This window comes from Alexandromys fortis, unplaced genomic scaffold (genome assembly GCF_014885135.2).
Source record: "Alexandromys fortis isolate MF-2015 unplaced genomic scaffold, M_Fortis_MF-2015_v1.1 scaffold_29, whole genome shotgun sequence".
In the NCBI taxonomy this organism is placed as follows: Eukaryota; Metazoa; Chordata; class Mammalia; order Rodentia; family Cricetidae; genus Alexandromys; species Alexandromys fortis.
In genome coordinates this window covers 4,893,768-4,920,178 of record NW_026067891.1, presented here as the reverse complement: position 1 = coordinate 4,920,178, position 26,411 = coordinate 4,893,768, and the positions used below count along the sequence as shown (strand labels likewise).

General features: G+C 50.8%; 1 protein-coding gene across 1 annotated transcript; it reads right to left on the bottom strand.

The window, feature by feature from the left end:
* Nucleotides 1-651: 651 nt before the first annotated feature.
* Kctd5 (potassium channel tetramerization domain containing 5) lies at nucleotides 652-26,404 on the bottom strand. Its single transcript, XM_050163507.1, has 6 exons — nucleotides 26,104-26,404; nucleotides 12,993-13,101; nucleotides 11,041-11,132; nucleotides 9,434-9,529; nucleotides 7,513-7,638; nucleotides 652-2,380 (listed from the first exon to the last, which is right to left on the bottom strand). The coding sequence occupies exons 1-6, from the start codon at nucleotides 26,353-26,355 to the stop codon at nucleotides 2,351-2,353; spliced, it is 705 nt and encodes a 234-aa protein (XP_050019464.1). The 5' UTR covers nucleotides 26,356-26,404; the 3' UTR covers nucleotides 652-2,350.
* Between the last annotated feature and the right edge of the window lie 7 nt (nucleotides 26,405-26,411).

Sequence of the window (26,411 nt, the reverse complement as noted above, 5' to 3'; positions counted from 1 at the left end):
GCATTCAGACAGCTGCCACCTGGGCCCATGGGCACCAGCCAACCAGAGGTGTGGTCTTGCCCCAAGTGGCACTTTGGCACAAGCCCAGGCATAGGCTCTGGAGAGTCCAGTAGCTGTGGACCCACTTCACAATGTCTCATAGTCTGCCTCTCCTGTCCCAACTGCTGTTTTCCCGCAATAAAAACTGCCCAAGCCATGTTCCAGGCCCCTCCAGGCCCCTTGTGACACCCTCACAGCTGGCAGGCTGTCTGGGGCTGAGACTAGATGCTCTGCCTTTCTAGTCTTCTGCTCAGACATGCCTTGTTCGAGGCTGTGAGGCAGGTCAGCATCAAGAGACCTCTCAGAGCGCCGGTGTTAACACCCAGGCTACTTGAGCGATGTACCATATCTCAACTAGGGCAACAGGACAGTCCCTGTCTGAACCCTTGGGTCAGTGGGCCACCAACCTGGCTGTGTTGCTTGAATGATTAGGACACAGGATACACAAGGGTGTGGCCACCAGAGACATCCCTGTTGACCGTGGGAAGCAAGCCCTCAGAGAACCGGAAAGAGGCTGCTTTCTAGGAAGAAGAGCACGGCTTTCTGATCCCCAGGACGCGCTGCTGGAGGGAAAGCACTTCTGCACACTTTAACACATTAACAGTTGCTGAACGCATTCATAAATACACAATTTTATTTACTATTTTCAGGGGAAACTTAGGCATTAAACGGTAGGCTGATAAAATACGGATACCTAAAAAAGTATAAAAGTATAAATATCCCCTTAGAATTTTAGTGAATTAAGTTTTAATATCATTAAATTAAAAAACAAAAACCCCCACAAGCCTATCTATTGTCAAGGTCATAAATCAAACAATGCTAAGTGTCCAGCGCTCCCCAGAGTAGTCCCCATGGCCAACAGCAGAACCACTGCCCCCAGGGCTGCTGAGCCCAATCAACCCAACAGAAAGGTTTTTATGAATCATTTAAGCCAAACATTTAACAACATACAACAGACCTTAGGAAAGGACGAGGTCAGTCCTAGATGCTGGAGAACTCGATTAATCAGTTACTGGCAGAGGAGAAGGAAGAGGGCCTAGGCAAGAAGTTTCTGGAAGCATCTGAAACAGTGTTAGAGGCTCTGACCAGCACACGGGCAGCCATGGTGGTCAGTTTGCACAGCTCCCATGGGAAGCCGGGGTCAAGAAGCACAGAGCTTGCTTGCTTGGGCCAAGTTTATGGCCTGCTACATCTCCTAACCAGCTAAGAAAGGTCTGTCTCAAAGCCAGCAGGCGCAGCCTCTGCAGGAACCTTGGCAGCTCCAATGTCATGTCAGGTGGACAGAGCCCATGCAGGTTGTGCAGTCTCAAACACTCCAGAAATACAAGAGAAGAACTGCATAGTTATACGAGGAAATGAGAGCCAGTGAGAAGGAGACATGTTTGCGCTGTAAACATCCTGAATGTTCAACATGACCTGGAGTGTCAGCTCCAAAGCCAGGTGGACAGGCCTCCCGCCCCAGCCTCCATCCCAGGCACGGCAAAGGCACTGGTAGGCGCCAGCTCCCCATGAGCCCACAGGTGGGGCACATGAGGCAAAACATCTACCTCCCTTAAATGATTTAACAGATCAATCCGAAATGTAGCAACACTTTTAGGCATTTCTAAAGAGTATAAACACCGGGTGGTCTATCCACACTTTAAAAAAGGGATACAAAGTCCTCTTGCCTGGAAAATACAAATTGAGAAGCCTTGATGATCCTGGGCCAAGCTGACGGCCACTACAAGAGCCTGGCTCTGAAAGGGTGTAGTCCAGGGGAGGTGTCCAGAAGTAGTGATGATGAGGAGGCTGCCTTTGTCAGGAGCCTCCGAGGTCAAGAGAAATCAACCAATCATGCCCGGAGGCACAGCCGCCTCCCTGACCCAAGGAAGAGGGCCTGGTGCTCAAGCAGCGCCCACGCCCTAAGCCACAGTGCACTGGACAGGGGTTGTGGCGGCTACCCCTCCCTCCTGGCAAGGCCCAGGCTGCCTGTTGCAGACTGTGTGTAGCACCAAGGACCTTGTCCTTCAAATCATCTTCAGGAATGCGTGGGCTGGTCAGTAGCATCCTGCCTCAGTCCCACGGAGCACTCGGAAAGAACAGAGTGAGGCCACGGAGACTGCCAACCCAGCCCTAGCTGCCTCCCTGTGGGGACGACTGGCTTGACAGCTGGGCTGTCTCTCGCCACCCACATCTGAGGCAAAAAAGGATCCACACCCAGATCTCTAGAGAAATGATCAAAAGCAGGTTTCTTCTCACAGCCATGCTTTCTGCACATGGTGGTTCACTTTGTCTTGGGGAAAGAAAATCACTTCTTCAGCTGTCAGTATCCTCACATCCTTGAGCCCCGTTCTTGCAAAATCTGAAAGATATAAAAGGCAGAGTGAGGGTGACCAAGTGCCCTGGTCAGAGAGCAGAGCTCAAAGGAGCCCTCAGCTAAATAACAGGGAGACTGCAATAGTGGGGGGGTGACATACTCCAGAGTCCCTTGTGCCCAGTAGGTCAGCCCCCACCCCATCCATCAGTGAGGACTGCACCCCCCTTCACTGGTCCCAGTCCTCTGCCTGACCTCAGGAAACCTTCCAGGCCGGGTCACGCTGTGGTGCCCTCCACACTGGGGCTGCATCCCTGCAGCACCTGCTGCCCCTCACCCTTGGCTCCCACTCCCAGGCTCCTTAGCTAGTACGCTGCGGTCAGCTGCATATCCGGGTGGGATGGAAGTCCCTGGAGTCCTTGAAAACTTGCTGGGGCTGGGCATATGAGCCTCTAGTAGCCTTTAGGGCTAGGATAGGACATGACTCCAGGCAGAAAGCTACAGAGCTGAGGAAACCTCACAGTAGCCATTTGGCATCTGCTACTGTGAGCAACCCTATTGGTCTGGTGCAGCAGGACGAGCAAGCTCTGGGAGGCTATGAGGAAGGGCTCAAGAGAAGACCTTCTCAGCAACGCATTCTCAGGTTGCTCCTGCATATCCCCAGCACCCAAGACACCATGCCTGCCCCTAGGCCAGCCTCTCTAACAGCTGTGGGAAGCCAAAATGGCTACCCTGGCACTTCATAGAGAGCTTCACAGGTCTATGAGATAGTGCTATTCCCTAGTCTGACAATGGCAAGCTCTACATGGCGGGCAATTTCTGAATTCTCCGGGATATCTGGAGGTGACTCTTGGCACCACCCTCTTACTGGGGAGCCAAGGTCTCAGCACCACCAGCTCTGAGCCAAGCAGAGCCAGCGTAGGTAAGGGTGTAGTTGGCAGAAGTGGTTGCGGGACTGTCTGCCCAGAACAGTGTGAATCCTGAAGGGGCTGAGCTCCATCAGGACCTGTAACAGCAAGACCATCATCCTATGGCCGAGGCTAGGCAGCCCTGTCTGTCTTGGAGAGTGAAACTACCTTATGCATGCGCCTGCCTTTCACAGGGAGGTCAGGGCATGTGGCTTCATCTGGGATCTCTGGGAGCTGGTGCCTGCTCCAGGTCTGCCTTGTGGGAGCCACTGTTTTGTTCCCACAGACCCAGGCTCCCAGAGCTAGAGCCATCAAAGCATGTTCCCTCAAGACTCTCAAGAAGTCTGAGACCACAGAAGTCACCTCCCCTCCCTCCAGGGGACTTTCAAAGCCTCTGAAGCCCGAGCACCTCCCCGTGACCTTCTCCGGGAACCCAAAGGCAGGGATGGCTCCCTTGAGCTTGTCAGTCCCGCCTGTCACAGCTCACACCGAGGCAGGTCACAACTAAGTCTCTACCTGGTGGCTGTGAACTCCTTCAGAGGACTATTACAAAATGAGGTGCTGAAACAGACCATACACCCATTTCCAGCACTGGGAAGTGAATAGGGGAACAGAAATTTATCTGGGCAGCAGAGACACACCCTATCTGTTAAATTTCATGTTTCCTTTCACCTTTTAAATGTGTTTATTTATAGACAGGGTCTCACTGTGCAGCCCTGGATGGCCTGAAACTCACACAGATCTACTTGCCTCTGCCTCCAAGTGCTAGGATTAAAAGTGTGTGTCAACGCACCCGGCCCTTCTGCCTTTTGAAAAGGAAGTTTAAGCACTTTGTTGTTGCTATTGGTGTATATGTATGCACACGCATGTGGCAGTCAGGCAACTTCCAGGAATTAGTTCCATCCTTGCACGGGTCCTGGGGAGTCACAGTTGGGTCACCAGGCTTGCAAGGCAGTGACTTTACCCACTGAGCCATTCCACTGGCCCTTGTTTTGTTCTGAGGAAGGGGTCCCTGTGCAGCTTAGGCTGCTCTGGTACTCGGAACCCTCCTGCCCCAGGCTCCAACCTTAGGGTAAAGCGCGACCTTGAGGACCTGAGATGAGAACAAACCCCATGGCTTTCATATTTGTTAAATATGAAATATGAAATCCCATTTATTTCATATTTCACTCACTGCTCAGCCCCAGGTGACATGAAGGCAACCCTAGGCTGTAGGTGGGACTGAGTGGGCACTCACTGCTTAACCCCAGAAACACTCTTGTGGCCACACCCACAGTCTCACATGACACAAAGCCTCAATTCTGCACACGGCACCCATGGAGGGACACTATAACAGAGCAGTACCCAGCATTCAAGCAACAGTCTCCTGTCCCTCCTACAGGGAGCACTACTGCAGACACACAGGCTCGACTATCCAAGTTTCTGTCCACTACAGAACATACAGAAGCACAAAGGAGGGGTCAAGGCAAAAGTCACTAGGGTCATGGGGCAAGGAGACTATGGTGTTGGGTCTACCTAAAGGGCTTCAGAGCTCACCATGACATTTACACTTAATCTGAGTCACTCACTGCCTCGGTGCCCCGTCTCCTCTTCGTCGCTCTGGTGTGAACAGCAGGAAGTAAGGAAGACAGCTGTCAGCCCAGCTTGAGCAATGCAGGCCTGCAGGAGGGCTAACCAGTACCACCCAGGAGGAAAGGCTGGGCATCCCTAGGTCTGGCTGAACTGTGCAGTCCCTCACCTGCAGTGGACACCCCCCTCACAGCCCCAGGGGAGGCCACAGACCTATCCCTGACTCCTGAGAAGTGACTTATGGGGACCACGGGCCTGGCCCCATCAACAGCCCACTGCCTGACAGAGGCGGGGCTGAGGCTGACTGGCCAGTGGACAGAGGTTTACCAGCCCTTCAATAACTCATGTCTGTAGGAGGGCATTGTAAGAGTCACACCAGACCCACAGATCCGATGGCTTCCCTCACAGGTGACAGATGTTCTGTCACCCAGTTACAGAGGGCTCTCTTGCTCTTGGCCCCAGAACTCTCTTCTGGTATACTTCTTATGCGCCCAACCACTCCGACTGCATTCTGAGCCAGGGCTAGATCGCAGATCAGAGGGCTAAGGAAGGCTTTGCACTTGTGGCTGGCACTAGAAGCAAGGCGATCACCCAGGGCTTGCCCGCTCACTCACAGCTCAGCTCCTCACGCAGACTACAGTCTCATGACCCTAAGAGCCTTTACTCCGACCGTTCCCACGTGAAACAGGAAGACTGTGGCAGTACCAGGCGGTCACCAGATGCTCAGGGGACACTGTGGACCCACTACTCTCAGAAGGGTGGCCCAGTGTACGCGCTGTTTCTACACTCCTGTTCTCTAGCTCTGGCTCCCAGAGGTCCCCATAGTTTTGGGGACCATGGTACCTCCTGCTGCTATGTGCATTCAGAAACTGCACTGGCTGCTTTACTTCAGAGCAAGGTGGTTTTTGGTTTTGTTTATTTTTACAGACAGGGTTTCTCTGTGTAGCTCTGAAATTCTCTCTATAGATCAGGCTGGTCTCAAACTCAGAACTCTCCCTCTGCCTCCCAAGTGCTGGGATTAAAGGTGTGCACCACCACCCAGCCTAGAGCCAGATTTGTTTTTTTTTTTTTTTCTTTTGGTTTTTCGAGACAGGGTTTCTCTGTGGCTTTGGAGCCTGTCCTGGAACTAGCTCTGTAGACCAGGCTGGCCTCGAACTCACAGAGATCCACTGCCTCTGCCTCCCGAGTGCTGGGATTAAAGGCGTGCGCCACCATTGCCCGGTGAGCCAGGTATTTTTTAAGAAAGAAATAGGGACATATTTTCAATAGCAAAAGGACTTGGGCCTATGCCTAAAGCCTCCTCACGATACAGAGTAAGTCCTTTTGGCAGCTGAAAAGCCATAGAGGAAGATGAGCTCTGCTGGAGAAAGAACTCTGGTGAGCTTCATTATAAAAACCAGAAGTTTAGCAGGAGTGGGGGTGGGGATTGGGGCTTCTAAAAATAACTGAAAGAGTCCTGTCATTGCTCAAAGACAGAAAAGTCCTTCTGCAATTGGGTTAGAGGTGCTTAAAGTAGGGGACGCCAGTTAGATCTAAGACCCAAGGAGAAGTTTGCCCCAGGTCAAGTGTTGGGACTCTGGCTTCCTTCAGCCTCCTGTGGAGCCTGAGTCTTGCACAACTCAAGGCATCGTGTGCTTGGGGCAGCAATGGCAGAGGGTCTGCCCCCGCCTCACCTCTCTTGATCACACAGAGGCTAAGGACAGGAACCAGGAGGTTCTAAAGGTGTAATATATCCGCCCATGGCAAAGACACTGTGACATCACAATGTAAGGCAATGTGGGAACACTGCTGAGAGACAGCTAGCACGGCTTCCTGGACATCCTCTGAGCAACCCCACCCACAGGTTCTTAAGTCCTCACCCTAAAGACCAGGAAAAGCTAAATGGGAAGCTCCAGGGAGGCAGAAGCCACCTAGGGGCCACTGACTAAGGGTCAGGTTGCCATCAAGTCCCTAGCTAAAGCCCACCATGTTTGGCTTCTTCTCACCCAAACTCATAAGCACCACCCACCCATCCACTCCCCCAAAACCCCTATCCCCAGCTAAACATTCCCCTGGGCCTTACCGCGGTCATATGACCTTGGTCTCAGTCTAAGCAAGGCTCTGGCTCCTCCTGAGCTGGCAGCAAGGCTGGCAAGCTACCACAAAATAGCTCCAAGGCCCAGGAATCACCCAGCCCAGGCCAACAGTGTACACTGCAGGGACGCGAGCATCTGTGAGCCTGAGTCCCAGCCTTAAGGCATTCAGAGGAAAGGTCGCCAAAGTCAGTCACTTGAGCGCAATCTCAAAGTAAACGAGGCAGGCTGCACTCTCACCTTGGCTAATCCTGCTTTCCACGAGAGACAGAAGAACCCAGCGCCCCGTGAGCTAGGACTGAAAGACACACTAAGCCAAGTGTGTGCAGCTGAGGCAGCCGCGGGGCTAGAAACCTGAGCTCAGGGGAGCTGCCCTCTACCTGTGTCCCAAGACGTCCTGAGTCAACAGCCACAGGCCTGAAGCCCAGAGACTTCTAGGAACAACCCTGTCTGGGGGCTGTGGACACGTGTGCTGAAAGGGCCTCTGTTCCGACACGAGGCTGTTTCGTGTGAAGATCTCTAGCCCAAGAAACCCAACAACTAAGAGTCTAGAGAAACAGCAACATCATGAGGGAACAGAAGAAAAAGCCAGCCGCAGTCTGCCGGGGCAGGAGCGTCCTGCTGCACTCACCTTGGCTTTCTCGCTCGGCTCACTGGTTGTGCCGTACGGGGTGTTGTGCAGCTCCTTGGAGACCACACAGAGGAACTCGGCCTGGTCTTCATTTCCATAGTTGTAGGAGGAGCCAATGCTGACCAGCTGAAAGGAGACACAGCCCGTGACGGTGCGCAGTGGCCCAGGTGTACCTACCCCCAGGAGGAAGGCCAGGGCACAAACTGGAAGCTCAGGGGCAGGAGAGCTAGCCTTGGCCAGGTTTTTCCATACAACTATCAGGAAACAAACTCCCAGTACACTGCAGGAACCTACACCTGCACCTCCACGTAATTGCACAACATGCTGGAACACGCTCTCTGCAGACTCTGAACCCTAGGGGATGATGACTGCGCACCCTGCAGAGGGAGGAGGGTAGTGGTACAAAGGTTAAGGCGAGAGGGTGAGAGCAGGACCAGAGTTCACGTGCAAGCACCATTGAGGACCTACTGCTGGGGTGAGCAGGGCCTAACAGACTAACTCCAGGGCCCACCCAGGGCAGAGAACCCCAGGGCTGTACTAGGGAGTTCAGGGAAGCCCAACAGAGGCCAACAGCACTAAAAGCCCTAAAAGCCCGGAGCGCTAAGTAAGAGCCTAGCTTGACTGACAGGCAGAGAAGGTGATGTCTTGTACTTCTGCAGACTCTTGCCTGATCTAACGTGCCTCATAGGCCACTTGGGCCAAGACCATGCTCATCACTACAGCCATGAGTCTGAGACAAAGCTGAACACAGACATCAAGCATGTTTGTTCTTTTTTTAAGATTATACAGTATCCTGCCTGTGCTTATGCCTGCAGGCCAGAAGAGGGCACCAGATCTCATTACAGATGGTTGTGAGCCAACAAGTGGTACCTGGGAATTGAACTCAGGACCTTTGGAAGAGAGTCAGTGCTGTTAACCTCTGAGCCATCTCTCCAGCCCCATACTTCTGTTCTTTTAAACACAAAAATAACTCAAGGGAAACCACTGTAGCCACAGTGAGGATGTCAATGGCACACAGTGAGTAGGCAGTAGGAGCTCAATGGCCCCTAGCCGCCGTGGTCCCTGCCCATGTGTCTACACATCAGAAACGAGGTCAGGAGAGAAATCGGCTACATGGGAAAGCTACTACTCCCCTCAGCAATGGGGGACAGACCTCACCAGGTAGGACCCACGGCAGAGGTGCTGGCCTGAATCAGGTAGTTGTAGGGAGGTCCCACTGAGGGAGCACAAACGCATGTCTCCCTGAGACTCTCTCCTCACAAGGTAATCGCCACCTCAGAGGGACTGGTCCTCACCCTGGTTCTCTGAAGGCTTGCCAATCTAGTACTAGTCCTGCCTCGGGGAGGCAGAGTGTACCTTACTAGCTCTCTGGGTTTTACCAGAGAGAACCTGATAGCACAGAGGTCAGGATGGAGGGAAGAGGGGTGCCTGTGCTACAGGGCAGCTGAGGACAAAGTCTTCAAGTTCTGGGAGAAGAGTCTCCTCTAGCCAGAAGTCACAAGAGAACAGAGAAATGAGGCGACCCAGTTCACAGATCCAGAAATGGTGACAGCCACTTTCCATGTACAGTCTTTCTTGGGTCACATGCCAGGGACACGAGGGGCAGGCTCTGCCACGGTGACATCTGTTCCTGCCCAACCCTCTGATGTGATTCTAACAGGGGCTGGGCACAACGCACACACACATGCAGCTTGTAAGACCCGCCAGACCCCTAGGAGGGCAGACACCAGCCAGCCCCTGATGTTTGCGTGTGGGCAGGGAGCACGCAGGAGTTGAGCTCCACACGGAGGAAGTGCTGGACATGGCACAGCCCAGCCTTGAGGGAAGAGCTGGTGTTAGAAAAGCGCACAGAGTCTGGGAGGATGAGGGTTAGGGGATGGTCCCTGTGATCTGAGGATGTCCATGCGCTCCTATTCATCACCTGCTCAAACTTCCAGCCGTCTGACATGGTGGACACCATCTGTGTGAGCTCCTCCTCCTGGCACTGCAGCACACGGTACACATGTTTCACTGGCATCTACAAAGACAAACGCCCAGAGGTCAGGCCCCACCATGCACCCCAGCAACCCTAACTCCGTACTGCCACAGGTCTGTCAGTCAGTATCCAAGGCAACCTTGAACATGTCCACACACTGCTGCTGCTGAGGTTTTCCCGCACCCCTTCAAAATTTTCCTGAGATCTCAGAGCACCCATGGCTAGATACGAACATACAGAAAACCGTTTTTCTCTTTGTTTTTTGAGTCAGGGTTTCTCTGTGTAACTCTGTAAACCAGGCTGGCCTTGAACTCAGAGATCTACCTGCCTCTGCTTCCCAAGAGTTGAGATTAAAGGTGTGTGCACCACCATGCCTGGCGAGAAAACCTATACAATCTTTCACTTAACCTTTCCTGCCCAACAGAGACTCCCTGGGAAGTTCCAGGTAGACTTTGTTCTTGGGTGTGGGATGGGGAACAACCAAGAGACAAATCTGCCCCCCACCCAGAGTCCCCAATATGTACAGGACATAAGGGTTCCAAGTTGCTGTTGCTCAGGTTATGTTTCATGCTAGTGGCGCATGGGTGACAGCCACACACTGGCTATCACACCCAACGGCAATGGGCTGCTCTGCTTCTGTGCGGCGAGGCCCTGCCTCTAGAATGTAGACAGACACTGAAGTAGCACTGATCGGTCATGTGGTCTTGAATGGGACTGGGATAAGAAGAGGCAAACTGAGGGGGATGGGGACCTCCAGGACCTTTCTCATGCCATGATGAGAAGCCCCTCCTCAGATCCCTCCCTGCCACTGAGTTGGCCCAGTGAAGGGCAGAAGGTTTGGACAGGCCTTTGTTTCACTCCCAGCCATCAGTGAGCCAGAGGGCCACCGTGTGAAGGTGTGCCGTAGGAAAGCGCCCAGGGGCAGCCCATCAGGAAGGCTGATCACAGGGTGAGGCAGTGAGAGGGTGCTAAGTAGACCTGAAGTCAGGTGACTTCAGGAACCGGATGGGGGCGTAACCACTCTCAAGTGCAGACCTAGCTTGTTGATAGAGCAATGCTGACACCCACTGAGGCCTTCCTCACACAGCACCCACAACACACACACTGGACAGGCAGCTGAGGGCCCAGGGAGCCCAACTCCTCCCCGTGACTGCACAAACTTAGTATCTGTGCCACCACCTCCCAGCTCATCAACGTTCTCTTCTCTCATGCTGGCCACAAGCTTTGTAGGCGCAGACCAGGTGGTGATAGTCGACCATCAGAGGGCGTCTGCCCTCCAGCATCCCACTGCCCCACAAGGCCCCTGGAGTCTCCTCCATGCGCTCACTGCACAGTCTACATAGCCGTCTATCTCCACGGCTGCAGAGGGCGCCCTGGCAAGGGACCAAGCAAAGGCGTGTGGACCCTTCGTGGCAGATGAGAAAGAAGAGAGCAAGGTCTGGGGCACAGGATGAGGAGAGGACAGTAATGGTCCAAGGCCACACACAGGGAAGCCAAACCTACTCGCACCACTCAGGCCTGGAAGTTGCGGGTGGACCAGCACCCCGTCTCACCTGTGATGTTTTGCTGTCTCGTTCTCTGATTTTGTCCTTTACAAGTTTTATTAGTGAGGTGATATTGTAAAACTCTGCTTCCTCCAACACGCCTGAAATAGAGGTAAACAACCGTGATTTTTCTACTAGATCAGAGCGAAGCAAATAAGAATCTCATCCCAGCACTCGTCCCATCCCTGGCCTGAAATCCATGAGGCCAGCTTGTCACAGCATCCCACAGTCCTCCTTAGTGCTCGGCGCTTGGCAGAGGCAGGGGACCGAACACGAAGGTCAGGTCACTAGACAGACTCGTGGCACTGCCACCACAGATGCCGCGTAGAGGTGACATCTGCTCTTAGGCCACAGACACTGGGAGATAACTGGCATTTTTCTCTGCAGCCGGGAGGCTGCCTGGCTGTGCTGATTCCTCCTGAAGATGACAGAACGGCATGGAAGCCACAGACTCCTGCAAGTGTCCCAGTCACATCGACCACATCTTCCCCTGCTCAAACCAGGACTGGAACTGGCTGAGTCACCCCTGCTCCAAGGTGTCCCCACAGCCTGCTATCCAATGTCCCACACTCAGGACTCAAACTTCCAGAAACTTAAAACTAGAATGCAAGAGCCCTGCTTCCAGTTTCCTCCTCTCTCTCTCTCTCTCTCTCTCTCTCTCTCTCTCTCTCTCTCTTTCTTTTTGTTGAGGGGGAGTTCCAAGTAAGGGTTTCTTTGTGTAGCTTTGGAACCTGTCCTGGAACTCGCTCTGTAGACCAGGCTGGCCTTGAACTCACAGAGATTTGCCCGCTTCTGCCTGGGATTAAAGGTGTACACCCCCACTGCCCAGTGTCCTCCTTCATTTCTTTAGCTTTCCCAATCCTAAAGGGAAGTCAAAGATAGACCAGGACAGTTCAGGATAATACATGGAGGCAACACGGGAGATCTGGGCAGGATAGAGTGCAAGGAATGAGGTATGAAAGGCTGCGGGGCAACAAGCATGGCTCTCACAACTCCAGAGCAGAACTAGATCTCCATGTAACCATCCACACGGTAACACAGTAACCAGGGACTTAAAGAGACCCCAAAGAAAGAAGATACATGCTGGGCGATGGTGGCGCACGCCTTTAATCCCAGCACTTGGGAGGCAGAGGCAGGCGGGATCTTGTGAGTTCGAGACCAGCCTGGTTTACAGAGCTAGTTCCAGGACAGGCTCCAAAGCCACAAAGAAACTCTGTCTCGAAAAACCAAAAAAAAGAAAGAAAGAAAGAAAGAAAGAAAGAAAGAAAGAAAGAAAGAAAGAAAGAAAGAAAGAAAGAAAGAAGATACATGATAGGAGCGTCCAAAAGAACCCCACAATCCAACCCAGACCGTTGATGTGAGGGCAGCAGCTCTCAACCTATGGTGGCGACTGCAGATCAGACAGCAGCAAAATCACAGTTATTAAATAACAGTAAAAATAATTCTATGGTTGGGAGTCACCATAACATGAGCAACTGTATTAAAGGGCCGCAGCTTTATGAAGGTTGAGAATGACTGGTCAAGGCCTTCTTAAAATGGCCCTACCTTTTCTGAGGCAAGACAAGATAGCCTGGTGCTAGTATCCTATACTCTAAGACCAGGCAAGATAAAGAATGGCGGCCAGTGAGGAGAATATGCAAATGATCCTCGAGTTGATCTGGAAGGAGAGCACAGAGGGGCTCCACACCTCACTTCCCAGAACTTGTTAGAGCATTCACGAGACACAGGCTCACACTGCAGAAAGCACAGCAGATGTGAGACCTGGGAAGAGCCATCCGCAGTGCGTCACCAAGACACCTCAAACAGTCTGCAACATGGCCTTTGGCCACTTGGTGCACAGCTCAGGTCCTTCAGCCATGCAGTCCCTCGGCCTGGAGCACCTGTAACTTCAAGGAACCAACCAGCACTTCTGCCAGATCCCAGTGCACAGTTCTTGTGTCTGCTGAAAACAGACGCCTTACCTTCCTCTGCTAGGTCTTTGTTAATAACCAGTTTTCCGTGTCTCAAGTAGTTCAGTACAGGTCCGAAGTAAGTGGGATCTCTGTCAATTAAATAGGCACCTGTTTCATCCTACAAAGAACACAATGCTGTTAGTTCTTGTGTAGAAACCAGCGGTTCTGCTGTCAGATTAAGGGCAGATCATATTCAACAACACAGCTAGTGTAGGCCCCACAACGCTCACGCACGTGTCTCAGAGAACTTCAGAGCAGTCTCTGGTTCAGTCTGCTCCCATCTGACCTAAAACAGGTCCCAGCTGTCATCAAAACTACCCTTCTGTGTCTACTGATCTGAGCCAACTAGGTATTGCTCTAGCTCCAGAAGACTGAGAAAATAGCTAAGAAGGTGTGATACCCACAAGTCAACCCCCACTCCCCTCACAGGACAGGTCAGCTGGGTAGGCCAGGATGGCGTTTGATCCTGCCATGTAACCTAGGCTGGCCTCAAGTTCATAATTCTCCTGCCTCAGACCCCCTAGTACTAATAAATGTGCACCACACCTTGCTCCATGGCTCAACTTCTAAGACCCTGGAGACTCAGGCCTTGGCAGCCCGTTCTCCTTGTTCGGGGCATCCTGGAGCAGAAAGCTAAGACCCAGGAGTCAAGCAGCAGTACACAGGAGAAAACACCCTCCACAGCCGCGCCCTGAAGCCTCCTGTCAGGAGCCTCTTACAGCAACAAGGGAAACCTGGGTCAGTGGTAATGTTGTAGTACCACACAGGGTACCCTCATTTCCTTCTAAACCACAGCCCTTGGGCTTTCCCAGAGACTACCATCACTAAGGGAACCCTTCCTCTGTGGTCAGCGGTTTGTGGAATCTGACCCATCTGAAGGACAACCTGTACACCTGCCTGCTGACTGACAGGGCAGCAGCTCTAGGACTGCCATCCTCACATGCTCACCACAGCTATTCTGAGGACATCCTCCTCCAGGACGGGGCACACTCAGTTCCACATGATATCCCACACCATGCAGGCCTGCTGGACACCATGTCCCGTATGAGAGCCACAGGTCTGGCTGGGGTCAGTGGAGGTGTAGCGACACACACAGGTTACAAGGACGTGCCCCCACCCAGGGTGTGGGTCAGTGAGTTTCTGTCACACCCTACTCCAGACCTGCCACAGACTGACTGCGTATAATTTGGGGGTTGCCCAGTCTGACAGGGATGCAGACCTTCTGGTGTGGACCACACAGGCTGGTGAAGGGTGAGCCTTCCTGCAGCCTGACACCTGCTTCTGCAGCTACTCAGGGACAGCAGCCCGAGAGCTCTGCCGAGGCGAGGCCACCACCCACCTTTCCATTCATCAAGGCCATGCCAAGCACGAGGGAAAGAAGCTGGCTCCATGACACAACACCATGAGGCTCCTGAAGGCGCAGACCACTGAAGCAGGCTGCCCTTGCCACCCAGTGACAGCAGCTGGCCAGGCGAGGCCCATGTCATGGGGCCTAGGACAGTGTGCTGGGTTCCCTGACCCCCATGGGTGTATCTATCTGCCCACGAGTAGCAGAGCTCACAGAGACCTCACAAAGCAATGAGCCTGCAGAGGCTATCTTCATAGATGCCCATTTCTGTATCTGGGGAAAAAAAAAATCTGGTGGTTTCAAGGGTTCTTCCCAACATCCATAGGCACTGGATGTCAAAAACTTGCTCTTCTGAGATCAAAGGAGGACACCTGAGCTGTGGTTACATCATGGCACCAAGGTCTGGGAGGCAGGAATGGTGGAAGCCAGGGGCTCACCCTAAGCGCATTTCCCTTCCAGGGGCCCCTATTCTATTCAACGTGAATGGCTAACTCCATAGCCCTCCTGACTTCAGCCTCATCACTTCATCCAAGGACAACATGCCCCAGGGCTCTCCTCTCTGTCACCTGGGGCCCTGCCTTCCAGTCTCAGTCTTCTGGACCCCAAGCAAAGCTGAGAAATCATGGGGAGCAGTGGCAATTATCCCCACATTACAGGGAGCCACAAGCAGGTCTCCCCTCTGCTCGTGTGGAGGTGCCCCTGGAGGGTGACATTTCCACATCACCACACTCAGGAATATTCATGGCTCAATGCACCTTGACAGACCACTGGCAGACCAAGAGAAAAAGGTCAACGACGGCGGATGGGCTCGCCCCATCCAGGATACTCTTGGGGGCCTCTCTCTGTCACGATGGCCATGGCTTCAGAGCCCAGTTTCCCCTGGCAACAAAAAGCCTAAAGTCCTCCATCCAGAGTACTTAGGGGGAAGGGAGTAAAGAGGGAAAGGAAGAAAAGGAGAAGTGGGAGGAAGCTGTTTACTGAGTGCCCTCATTCAGCAGCCTCCGGGAGACTTCCAGAATGACAAGCGGCACAAGACTACACGAAAGTGACCTAGGCCTCCCAAGTCCTGAAGGATGAGGGCACAGGCCACTGTGGCAGACCAGAGGCGCTATTAACATTGCATGAGCTGGAATCGGCACCTGGCCTGAAAACCATCAAGGGTGCTAAGCCTCTGCCCAGCCGGGTTCACTTGCAGAGCCTGGCCAGCCCACATGCTGATCCTCACTGAGCATGTCCTGTCGGAGGTGGCTTTCCAGCAGCAACTGCTCTGAAAGAACTCCCCTCTAGAACTACACTCTAGCCCAAAGCCCCTCTGGCATGGAAAAGAACACACCTGGCCAGGCAAGAGTGGTGCACGCCTTTAATCCCAAGCACTTGGGAGGCAGAGGCAGGTGGATCTCTGTGAGTTTGAGGTAGTGAGCTCTACAAAGTAAGTCTAGAAAGCAAGTTTCAGGACAGCCAGGGCTGTTAAACAGAGAAACCCTGTCTTGAAAAAAAGAATACCTGAACAGTGGCCCCTTCCAGGCAAATGATGAGTCCGATTGACAACACCTCCTCAGAGTACTTTAAGTGAGACCCTGGCCACAATGTGAATGTCTAACGAAGGGGTATACTCTGCCTAGTGTCTCCCCATCTTAGAGCTGAGGGCTCACCACCACAAACTAAAGACTTAGCTACAAGCTCCAGACGCGGCAACATGGAAACAGCAGCCCAAGGAACCTTTCAAGATTTTGTTTTGAGACAGGGCTTCTCTGTTATAGCCCTGGCTATCCTAGAACTTGTTCTGGAGACCAGGCTGGCCTCAGACTTGGAGATCCACCTGCCCGTGCCTCCTGAGTGCCTGGGTTAAACGTGTGCAACCGCGCCGGGACCAAGGAACCTTCTTACAGCTTCAGGCTCTTCTAGGCAGTTGTCTGTGCATGGAACCCAATGTCCTGTTTTCCTAAAACCCAGTCACAAAGGAAGGGCAAGATATGTACTTTGTCAGGAACCTTCCTCTGCATCCAGTAAAGAAGCACATTAGATGTGGAGACTTCCAGAAAAACAAGACCAAAGTAGTTCAAATAGTTTGCTGAGCCAGGCTGGAGGACAAGATGAGTAACAGAACCTGAACACATATGTATGTAGCCTTATGTGAGCATACGCACGCAGCCTTATGTGAACATACGTAGCCTTATGTGTGAAGGCCCTGGCCACCCAGGGAGGGTAGTCTGTACTGAGTACGGCAGGGCAGAACACCTTGGAAATGAAAACAGGGAGCTATCAAGGAAAAGCAATGGCACAGGCCTAAAAGCAAAGCTACAGGACCAGGCAGGGCAGTGACCCTCACTGGGCTATGTCCAGAGGGGTTTATTTCAGCGTACAGTTCCACATCACAGTCCATCACTGAAGGATGTCAGAGAAGAAACCCAGTCTGGACAGGAACCTGAGGCAGGAGCTGATACAGAAGCTATGGAGGAGTGCTGCTTACTGGCTTGCTCCGCATGGCTTTTCACCTTCTTCTTATAGCACCCTGGACCACACAGTGAGCTGGGCTCTCCCACATCATTCATTGATTAAGAAAATGAACCACAGGCTGGCCCACAGGCCAATCTGATGGGGCGAACTTCTCAATAGTTCTTTCTTCCCAAATGATTCTAGACTATGGCAAGCTGATACAATAAATCAGCACAATTGACCAGTTATCAATCTGACAGAAAAACACAGTTAAACCATAACCTTTCCTTTCTTGTTGTTCCCAAGATGTTAGTAATATCAATATCACAATATAAAACATATCCCAAACTTTGAAAGCCCCAATCTTTAAAAATCGAAACTTTAAAAGTCCAGTCTCTGGACTGGGAGAGATGGTTTGGCGGTAAGAGCACTGGCTGCTCTTCCAGAGGTCCTGAGTTCAATTCCCAGCAACCACATGGTGACCCACAGCCATCTGTAATGAGGTCTGATGCCCTCTTCTGGCCTGCAGGCATGCATGTGGACAGAACACTATAAATAATAAATAAATAAATCTTTTATTTTTTTATTTTTTGGTTTTTCGAGACAGGGTTTCTCTGTAGCTTTGGTGTCTGTCCTGGAACTAGCTCTTGTAGACCAGGGTGGCCTCGAACTCACAGAGATCCGCCTGCCTCTGCCTCGCGAGTGCTGGGATTAAAGGCGTGCACCACCACCGCCCGGCTAAATAAGTAATTCGTATAAAAAAGTCTAGTCTCCAGCACTCAGGAGGCAGAGGCAGGAAGATCTCTTGTGAGTTTGAGGCCAGCCTGGTCTACAAAGCAAAGTTCCAGGACAGCCAGGGCTGTTACACAGAGAAATCTTGTCTCAGGGAAGGAAAAAAAAAAAAAAAAAGCCCAGTCTCTTTAAAATATTCATAATCTCTCTAAAACTCCAGAGTCTAGGCTCACGCTTAGACACTCCCAGGAATCAAGGGGAACTAGAGGATCACTTCCCAGAAGCGTCGTCTCAGCCAGCTGACAAGCTTCTTCTGCTGGCTACTTCCTTAAAGCAGGTCAGCTGCCTGAGCAGATATGGAGGCCAGAGGAAGGAGAAAGGCGGAGTGGATATGAGCACCACTCACACCAAATCCTCCAGCAGCTGTCTGTGTGAGATCTCAACCCCACAGTAAGGGCCCAGGCCAAGCCCAGTATCCCGTAGTTCCTCCATGACACACACGGTAACTCTGCGGAGGTTCCGCTGTGGACATTCCAGGCTGTACGCGTGTTTGCGGGAGTGTGATGGACGGCTGACAAGAATGAGCCTCCAGCACTGCACGTCCCAGTGCTGGTAATGAGGGCCTCCATTCTAACACAGAAATAGAGAAACCCAGGAAACACAAATCCAAACACAAGCCAGGTGTGGTGGCGCACGCCTTTAATCCCAGCACTCGGGAGGCAGAGGCTGCGGATCCCTGTTAGTCTGAGGCCAGCCTGGTCTACATAGTTCCAGGATACCCAGGGCTGTTACACAGAGAAGCTCTGGCTTTGAAAACAAAACAAACAATCCAAATGCAAGCCTCAGTTCACTCATAAAATCAGTTGAGTTTTTATTTATTAATTTTTGAGACAATATCTTTTTATTAAAAAGGTTTAGCTGGCCTTTAATTCACTGGGATCCACCTGTCTCTGCCTCCTGAGTGCTGGGATTAAAAGCATGCACCTCCATATTAGTCCCCAAGAGGACTATTAAGATGTTGACTACAGCAAGTGGGGCCAAATGAAGCTGGGCCTACAGTGTCACCTATGCCAAGAGCATTCGAGATGTGGAAGGTAGGCTCTCCTGAACCCAGCATTCAGAGAGCAGCCAGGGAGCCGTCACAACATGGCACTGGGGACTTCGTTGTCTCTTCTTCTCTTTAGTCCCACCAGGATTTAGGGGAAAGCTTCTGCTGTGTTGGTATGGTGGGTAGGTTTTGTTTTTCCATAAAAGCACCAGAATTACGACTGCTCTCTTGACAATCATTTGTCTCGCCAAACCCTTCCCCACTTCTCGGGGAATCTGTGTCTGACCTACTTTGCGGCAGCACTGACTGGAACTATGTACATTTCTCTCCAAAGGCATAAAAAAGGGATCACTGGACTTAGCTCTGAACATTACATGAAAGACAACTTCCCCCACGCAAACACACCACCAGTCCACATATGCGAGACAGGTTGCTAATGCCCAAGCTGGCACTGAGTGGGCATAATGTGGAGGCTGAGCCCCAAGCCTGCAGCAGAAGGAACCCTGAGTCAGGTCTCTGGGGTGGGTGCCCTGGCCTTGCCAAGGGAGCTGCCCATGGACATCTTTCCCAGGAGCAAACGGGCAAAGGCCAGGCCAGGCCCAAGTCAAATATGCTCCCAGAAGGCCTAACTCCACAAATCTATTTTCAAAGGAGTGGAAAACCACCTCCAGAAACAAACTTGTCTCAAGCAGCTGTCTCTGGTGGGGAAAGACCTAGTAAGAGGCAGGCTGTTAGTCATCCAATGGTAACACAGTCCCATGCTGTGGCTGTCCTCTAGGGCATGACCCTAACACAGCCTCATGATTCTGAAAATAGCATGCAGACAAGTGTCAAAATCACTACGCCTCAGGCAAGACCCTAAGCTGAAGATGCAGCTGCAGAGTGTCACTCTCAAGGTTCAGACGCACCTGCACCTATCCCTGTGAAAGGGAAAAGGCACCGCCAGGAAGAGGATTAGAATGCAGAGTGTTATGCACTGAATCTGGAAGCCTACTACAAACTAAAAGACAAATGCACTGAATTTTATGCGCGCCAACACACACACAATCAACCTAATTACAAATGCTTAGATTTTACTCTGAAATTTCCCATTTCGGGTGACACATCCACACACAAACCTTTATTTCTACTTTCTTGATTTGCTTTACAAATATTTGTCACATTTTTGATCCAGAAGAGATCTTAGATATTCACCAACTGCAGTGAGGATACCAGCGACCAGAGACCCAGGAGGCTTGTAAGAGACTCACAGATTTGTAGAGTGAGGCCAGACTCCTGCTTCCCAGGCCTGTTACTGTACGCCAGCCCCTCCCCGCACACCCAACCCCTCCCCACCAGTACACCGGAGTTTAGGAGAGGAGAACACTCATTTCATTTTTCTTGGGGCACCCATGCTGCCAGGAGTTCACCCGGCCACTAAAACACAGGGAAACACAGAAGCCAGACCTCTAGGTGAGACTGCGGGGTGAGGGTCTGCTAGGGCTCTCCATCACTGTGACACTTGTGTGGCCTTGACCATACCCCGGGAGAGCTCTGAGTCATGACTTGAGGAAAGTAGCCCTGCCACAGACATTCATGACTTCCGCCCCTAGCTAGAAACTAAAACTGAGGACACCAGCAAAGCTTGCGAGATGTGAGATTTGTGAACTGGACCCCAAGACTGAGGCTCCCGAGTCTTCTCGTGGAGTCAGCATGCTTGGAATTCATCCAGGGCAGGTTCCTTGAGCTGTGGTCACTGTGGGGTCCTACTGATTTAGAAGACAGGAGCTTTTCTAGGGAGAAGACACTTCCCACCACCTGGTACAAACATCTGCATTACCACAGCAGGGGTCATCCATCCCCAGGTTTTCTCAGATGGCTTCCCCGCTCGGTACACTGGAGGCAGAAGAGCCCCACACAACCTCCAGTACACACTGCCTCCTTCCAGACAGCGAGAGTGTATTTAACAGTCTACTGCCATCATCAGCTAGACAGGAGAAAGGAGAGACAGGAGATGTAAGCACTGAGAAGGATCCGGACCAGGTGGGCCTAAAGGGAAGTCTTTCCTGGCTCCATAGACTTCGAGCCCACGCACCAGCATCTCCATTCTAGCTAATATGTTGGCAGCCCAGGCACTGTGGCCAGAAGGCCAAGAGCATAAGAACTCGTCTTTGCCGTCTCGCTAGGCTCATCTAAAGAGCAGACCCTCGGCTTTTCCTCGTCTCTCCCCTCATTAAAGATTATCCAGCCCCCAGTGGCACTTACTGTCCCTCATCTGCTTGGAAAAAAACTCACCTTAGCCCAGTCACTGAGGAGCTGGCCACCCAGGCCTGATCTGCAGAAACTAAAACAAAAAGTGTAGAGCCCAAGTACCAAGGAGGCAAGAACCCATCAGAACAAGGGCAGTGAGGCCGCTGGGGGCACATCCTATCCTAAGATGTTTGTGGTTACCTCAAAGTCAGCTCCATGGGTACTGGGTGCTGTCCCAAGCTCCATAGTTGTCTCTCCTAAGCTTGGATTCATCAAGCATCTTACAAGAAAATGCAGTGCCTTACCAGGCAGTTCGCTCCTTCCCACAGCTGCCCCTAATCAAGACCTAATGAGAGTCAGCTTGCACCTGAACGGGGTCAGCCTGCTGGCATTCAGCCATACAGATCCTCCCATTGGCTAGTAGCCCAGAGCATGCAGAGGGACGGCTGTGAACCTGCACTGATGCCTGAGGAGCAGCAGACAGCTGCCACCCCTAAGCCTCTGCTCCTGGGAACAGAAGGCACACACTCTGAGAAGGCTGGATGGTAAGTACTGCGGCCTTATTGTTCTCTTCTCCTCAACTTTCGGAACCAAAGCACCCAATACCCCACCCACAGGGGAATAAATAAGCCCCACGCTCCAAGAACATGCGATGTGGGAGAGATGGTGGGTGGCCAGGTCATCTGGAGAAGGACAACCAAACTACACTAGTAGTGGACAGAAACAATGGCTTTGCACCTGCCAGCCAATCCCCCACCCCATGCCTCAGAGGATTCCCAAAGACAAGCTCTCTTCAGAAAGATCCAACTCCTCATGCAATGACAAGCTCACTTGACCTGCTCAGGACCAAGGGGCTTCTGAATGAGGCACACTGACAGAGGAGACCAGACATTGTGAGAACAAGCATCCACTGTAAAGGGGGCAAGAGCCAAGACCAAGATGCATCAGGGCCAAGAATGCACTGAGCCACATCTGTAAAGCACTGTAGGAGTAAAGCACACCCATGCCTCCCATGCCCACTCGCAGCCTGAGACCAATGCAACTCTGCCCGGCACACAGGATGCTCATGGCCAGTTTCTCTGAGTTAGTTACACAGAACAACATCTGCCATTTATACCCTAAGTAATCCCCACTTCTCTTGCCAAGCAACTAATTCAAAGATGCTTGCATCCCATCCCTTGGCTATCTCTCTAACCCTAAAATTCACTAGCACCAATTGCACCCAAAGCGGATACAGAGACCTGTATAGAGGCTTGGTTGTAGCAAACATTATTTCCAAAGACCCATGTGGTATAACTATATCTCCAACCTCAAAGCTGGGACAGTGGCCCTGTTCCAAGGGCAGAAGTTCATGTGCCTAGCAGTTTTCCCTAGATCCAGCTCAGTCAGAGAGAGAACACTCTAGTTCAGGATAGCTTCCGACCACACAGTATGTGCCGTTTCCCTTTTCTTCCTGAAGCATGGTCACACTAAGTCAGAGGCCAGATGAGCGACACACAACTGTTTTGGCATGCTATGGGATGCTGAAACATAATCAAAATGGATCAAATATCAAGCCTTTGCAAAGCACTTTCCATGGGCAGCTTAGACATATCACACCCACCCCGCCCCCAAAGACAACACTGGAGAGAAAATGACACACAGTGGCAGATGCTCAAATGCACAACACAGCCATAGTCCCGCAGGAGGATGTCCCAAGAGGAAGTGAGAATTCACTCAGGCTGTCTAGAGAAAGAACTTCCATGGCATGGCAGCAGTGGGCTCAGACTTGGTCCACGAAATAAGAGGTCAAAGGTCTAGGATACGTGGCATGGTGGGTAGTTAAGTCCCACCCTGGGCTTTGAGGACATGGGGAACAGGTATAGCCCAGAAGACCGGCTGTGAGGTTGAGGACAGTCAAGCAAGCCTTGAGTGTTTGCATTCTCTACTATCCCTAGCAGTCTGTCCGTCAACAACTTTAGAAAATTTTGTCTTCTAGAAACTTACTTCCCTGTAGTAACTCACAGCCCTGGTACCCCAGACAACAGTCTGTCTTTGGTGTTCTCCCTGTGATACCCAGAAGGTTCCTAGAAGGTTTCTTGGGAACATCTTCCCTTAAATTTCCTAACTCAAGTCCCATTTGGGCATCACATTCTTCAAAGTTAAGCACTCAATAAACACCAGTCAAAGCCGGGCGGTAGTGGCGCACACCTTTAATCCCAGTACTCGGGAGGCAGAGGCAGGCGGATCTCTGTGAGTTTGAGGTCAGCCTGGGCTACAGGGGCTAGTTCCAGGGCAGACTCCAAAACTACAGAGAAACCCTGTTTCGAAAAAACAAAAACAAAACTCCAAAAAAACAACAACAACAACAAAAAACCCCACCAGTCAAATAAATACCAGAAAGGGAACCTTCCACCAGGTCCCTGTTAAAGTTCAACTCTAGGAGTATCTGCCAGGTATTCTTCCCTTGATCTTAACTATGAGGTCAGAGCTTGAGATCTTTCCACGTGAATCAACATCCTGTTTATCTTCCATCATGTAATTAATGGCCTCCATCTGTTAACACCCCTTCTTTTTAACCTCCTCCTTAGGATTTAATTAAGGTGGAATCTCTTGGGAGACTCTTTCGTCAGAACCCGGTAGAGGGGATAGAGAGAACACAGAACACTTAATAGATTTTCTTATTTGAATACTCTAATAACATACATGACTAATGTGAATTAGAATTACTCTTTCTAGAAACTTATGACTAAAACACTATCAACCATGGTACCAAGTTTGCATCTGCTCTCTTTTTCTGGAGATAGAGTCCTTGTAGCCTAGGCTAGTCTCAACCAATTATGTAGCTCCCAATTCTTCTGCTTTGCCCCACAATGCTGGAATTACGGCGGTTTTCTGTCATGCCTGGGTACTGTTATACTACTTCTATGTTCTGAATTGTGCTTTTAAACTTTAGAAATCGAATGTAATTTAAGACAAATAAAGCTTAGATTCCTTTCACATTAAGTGTGTGAGTGTTTGCATGAGCATATGTGTGTGCACTACATGTATGCCTGGTACCCAGAAGTTAAAAGAGGGGGTCAGACTCCCTAGAACTGGAGTTAAGATGGCTGTGAGCCACATGAGGTGTTCTGGGAACCCAATCTGGATTCTCTGTAAGAGCAATGAGTGTTCTTAACCACTGGGCCAACTCTGTAGCTCTAAAATAATAAATTAAAAAAAAAATCAACTAAAACATATTCTGATAGAGAATCTCCCATTGCAGTAAAGAAAATACAAACACACATACACACATTTATTTATTTATTTACTTATTTACTTGTTTATTTATTTATTTATTTATTTATGTGTGTGTGTGTGTGTGTGTGTGTGTGTGGGCACACAAGCACCATAATGGTGTATTTATTTAGAGGTCAGAATAGAACTTTAAAAAAAAAATTAATGACTTGCTTTTATGTGCATTGGTGCTTTGCTTGCATATATATCTGTTGGGTGTGTCAGATCTCTTAAAACTGGAGTTACAGACGGTTGTGAGTTGCCGTGTGGGTGCTGGGAATTAAACCCAGGTCCTCTGAAAGATCAGCCAAAGCTTCTAATCACTGAACCATCTTTCCAGCCTTTTTTTTCCTTTTGGTTAACTTGAGACAGTGTCTCTCTGTATAGCCCTGGCTGTCCTAGAACATACTCTGTAGATTAGACTGGACTCAAACACAGAGACCAGCCTGCCTCTGCTTCTCCAGTTCTGGGATGATCATGGTGTGCACCACCACTGCCCAGTTCAAAGTACAACTTTCAAGAGTCAGTTTACTTTCCACCACGTGGATACCAGAGACTCAACTCAAATTGTCGGGCTTGGCAGAAGGTGCCATGTCACCGGCCCAATAAAGAGTAGTTTATAAAGCAATCTTAAGAGTCAGTAAAATGAAGACATCAATTTGACTTTACGCTAAAATGAAACAGCTCTAAAGCCATTGTTCCAGTGCTGAAATTAGGCAGACACTAAAAGCCAATGGATAAGGCTGATTTAAAATCGGATTTAATAGACAAGGCAGGAATACTTGAGTACTAAAGACAAAAATGGTTATAAACACTCACTGTTTGGAAAATCAATAATAAAACATGCACTCTCACTATAAAAAGAAAACCCAGTTAACAAAAGCCTCTTTCTATCCTGGAGACTTTGGTGATTTTCTGGAAGGTCAGTTCTCTAGAAGTAAAAAGATTTGATTAACTCAGAAATGGGGACAGCTGGGAGAAGGGTTGTGAGGGGACTAACACTCTATTATCTCAAACCCTAATTTCTTGGTTATTTTGCAGCAACTCAATTCTTAGACCACACTGAGGAGATGTTCTGTCAGGCCTCTTGAAGAGAAATGGACTCCTAACCTTTCTGGAAAAGCCTCCTGAGCAGCAGCTTCCAGGCTAGTAAGGCACAAAGTCAGGTGCCATCATGTAGACTCAACCAGAAAACTCACAAAGTTAGTATAAGGCTCATAAACTGCCTATGGGAAAAACGGAGAAAACTATTTTTTTTCTAAGTTTCAATACTGCAGAGTTCTGAGATATCAGTTATGCACTATTCCACACAACTCTTGTAATCGAAATACTTTCCATTACCACAGGTATAACAGTATTAGTATTTAATTAAACATAAGATAAACTACAAACTAACCTGGAAAATTCCTACCCTATTGCAAAGAAAGACAGTGGAGAAACCAAATTTGGAAAGCAGATCGAAAAGGATTCTATACCTTGTCTCTCTTAGTCAATTCTAAGATTTTTCTACATCTGGCCCCAAACATGATACACATAATTCATATATTGGAAGTAAAATGACACCTTGGACCATTTTTACTCAGGCGGTACCTTGTAAGAGCTTCAGAGCCCCTTCATATTATGGATGAGAAGGAAAGCATGGAGCACAAACTCTGCAAGTCACTGGGAAAAAGGCAGCCACTGTGTCAACTCCCATGGCCTACGTTAATTTAAACGTCTGGAATGTGAAAAGACCAGATGAATGCAAAGGGTTCTCAGGTTCCAAAGCCAGCAAATAGCTGGGGCGGTGGTGTTCACACACCCTGGGCAAAAGAATCTAGGGAGAAGAAAGAAACTAGAGCCACCGTAAAGCCGGTCCTTCTCGACCGAAGAGCATGAAAGACGAGGCGAGGGAGAGAAGCACTGTTAATCTGAGGGCTGAGGCAGATGGGCACGAGAGTGCCATCCTCTCTCCGGCCCAGGACGCTGGGCTCAGAGTGCCCGCTCCTCTAAGTGCCCTCGGTGTGGGGAGGTGTGTGCCGCGGAAGGCGACGAGGGCGGCCTGCCCCCCGCTGACCCCACGAGGCCCTCACCTTGTCAGAGTCTAGGTCGGGGTCCGCCTGGCACAAGCGGTACAGGAAAGACTTCGGGTCTCGGCACAGCGTCTGCCGGGTGGTGAGGAAGTAGGTGCCGCCGACATTGAGCCGGACCCACTTGGATACGCCATTGGGGCGGTGTGCCAGGGCACCGAGCCCAGCGCTGCAGCGGCGGCACAGGCCACCCCCCAGCCCCGCCCCGAGGCCGCTCGGAGCCGGTGGCAGCAGCTCGCAGTGATTCTCCGCCATGATCCCAACAAGCCCCGCCACAGTGCCCCTTCTCCGGAAGCGTTCTTTAATACAGT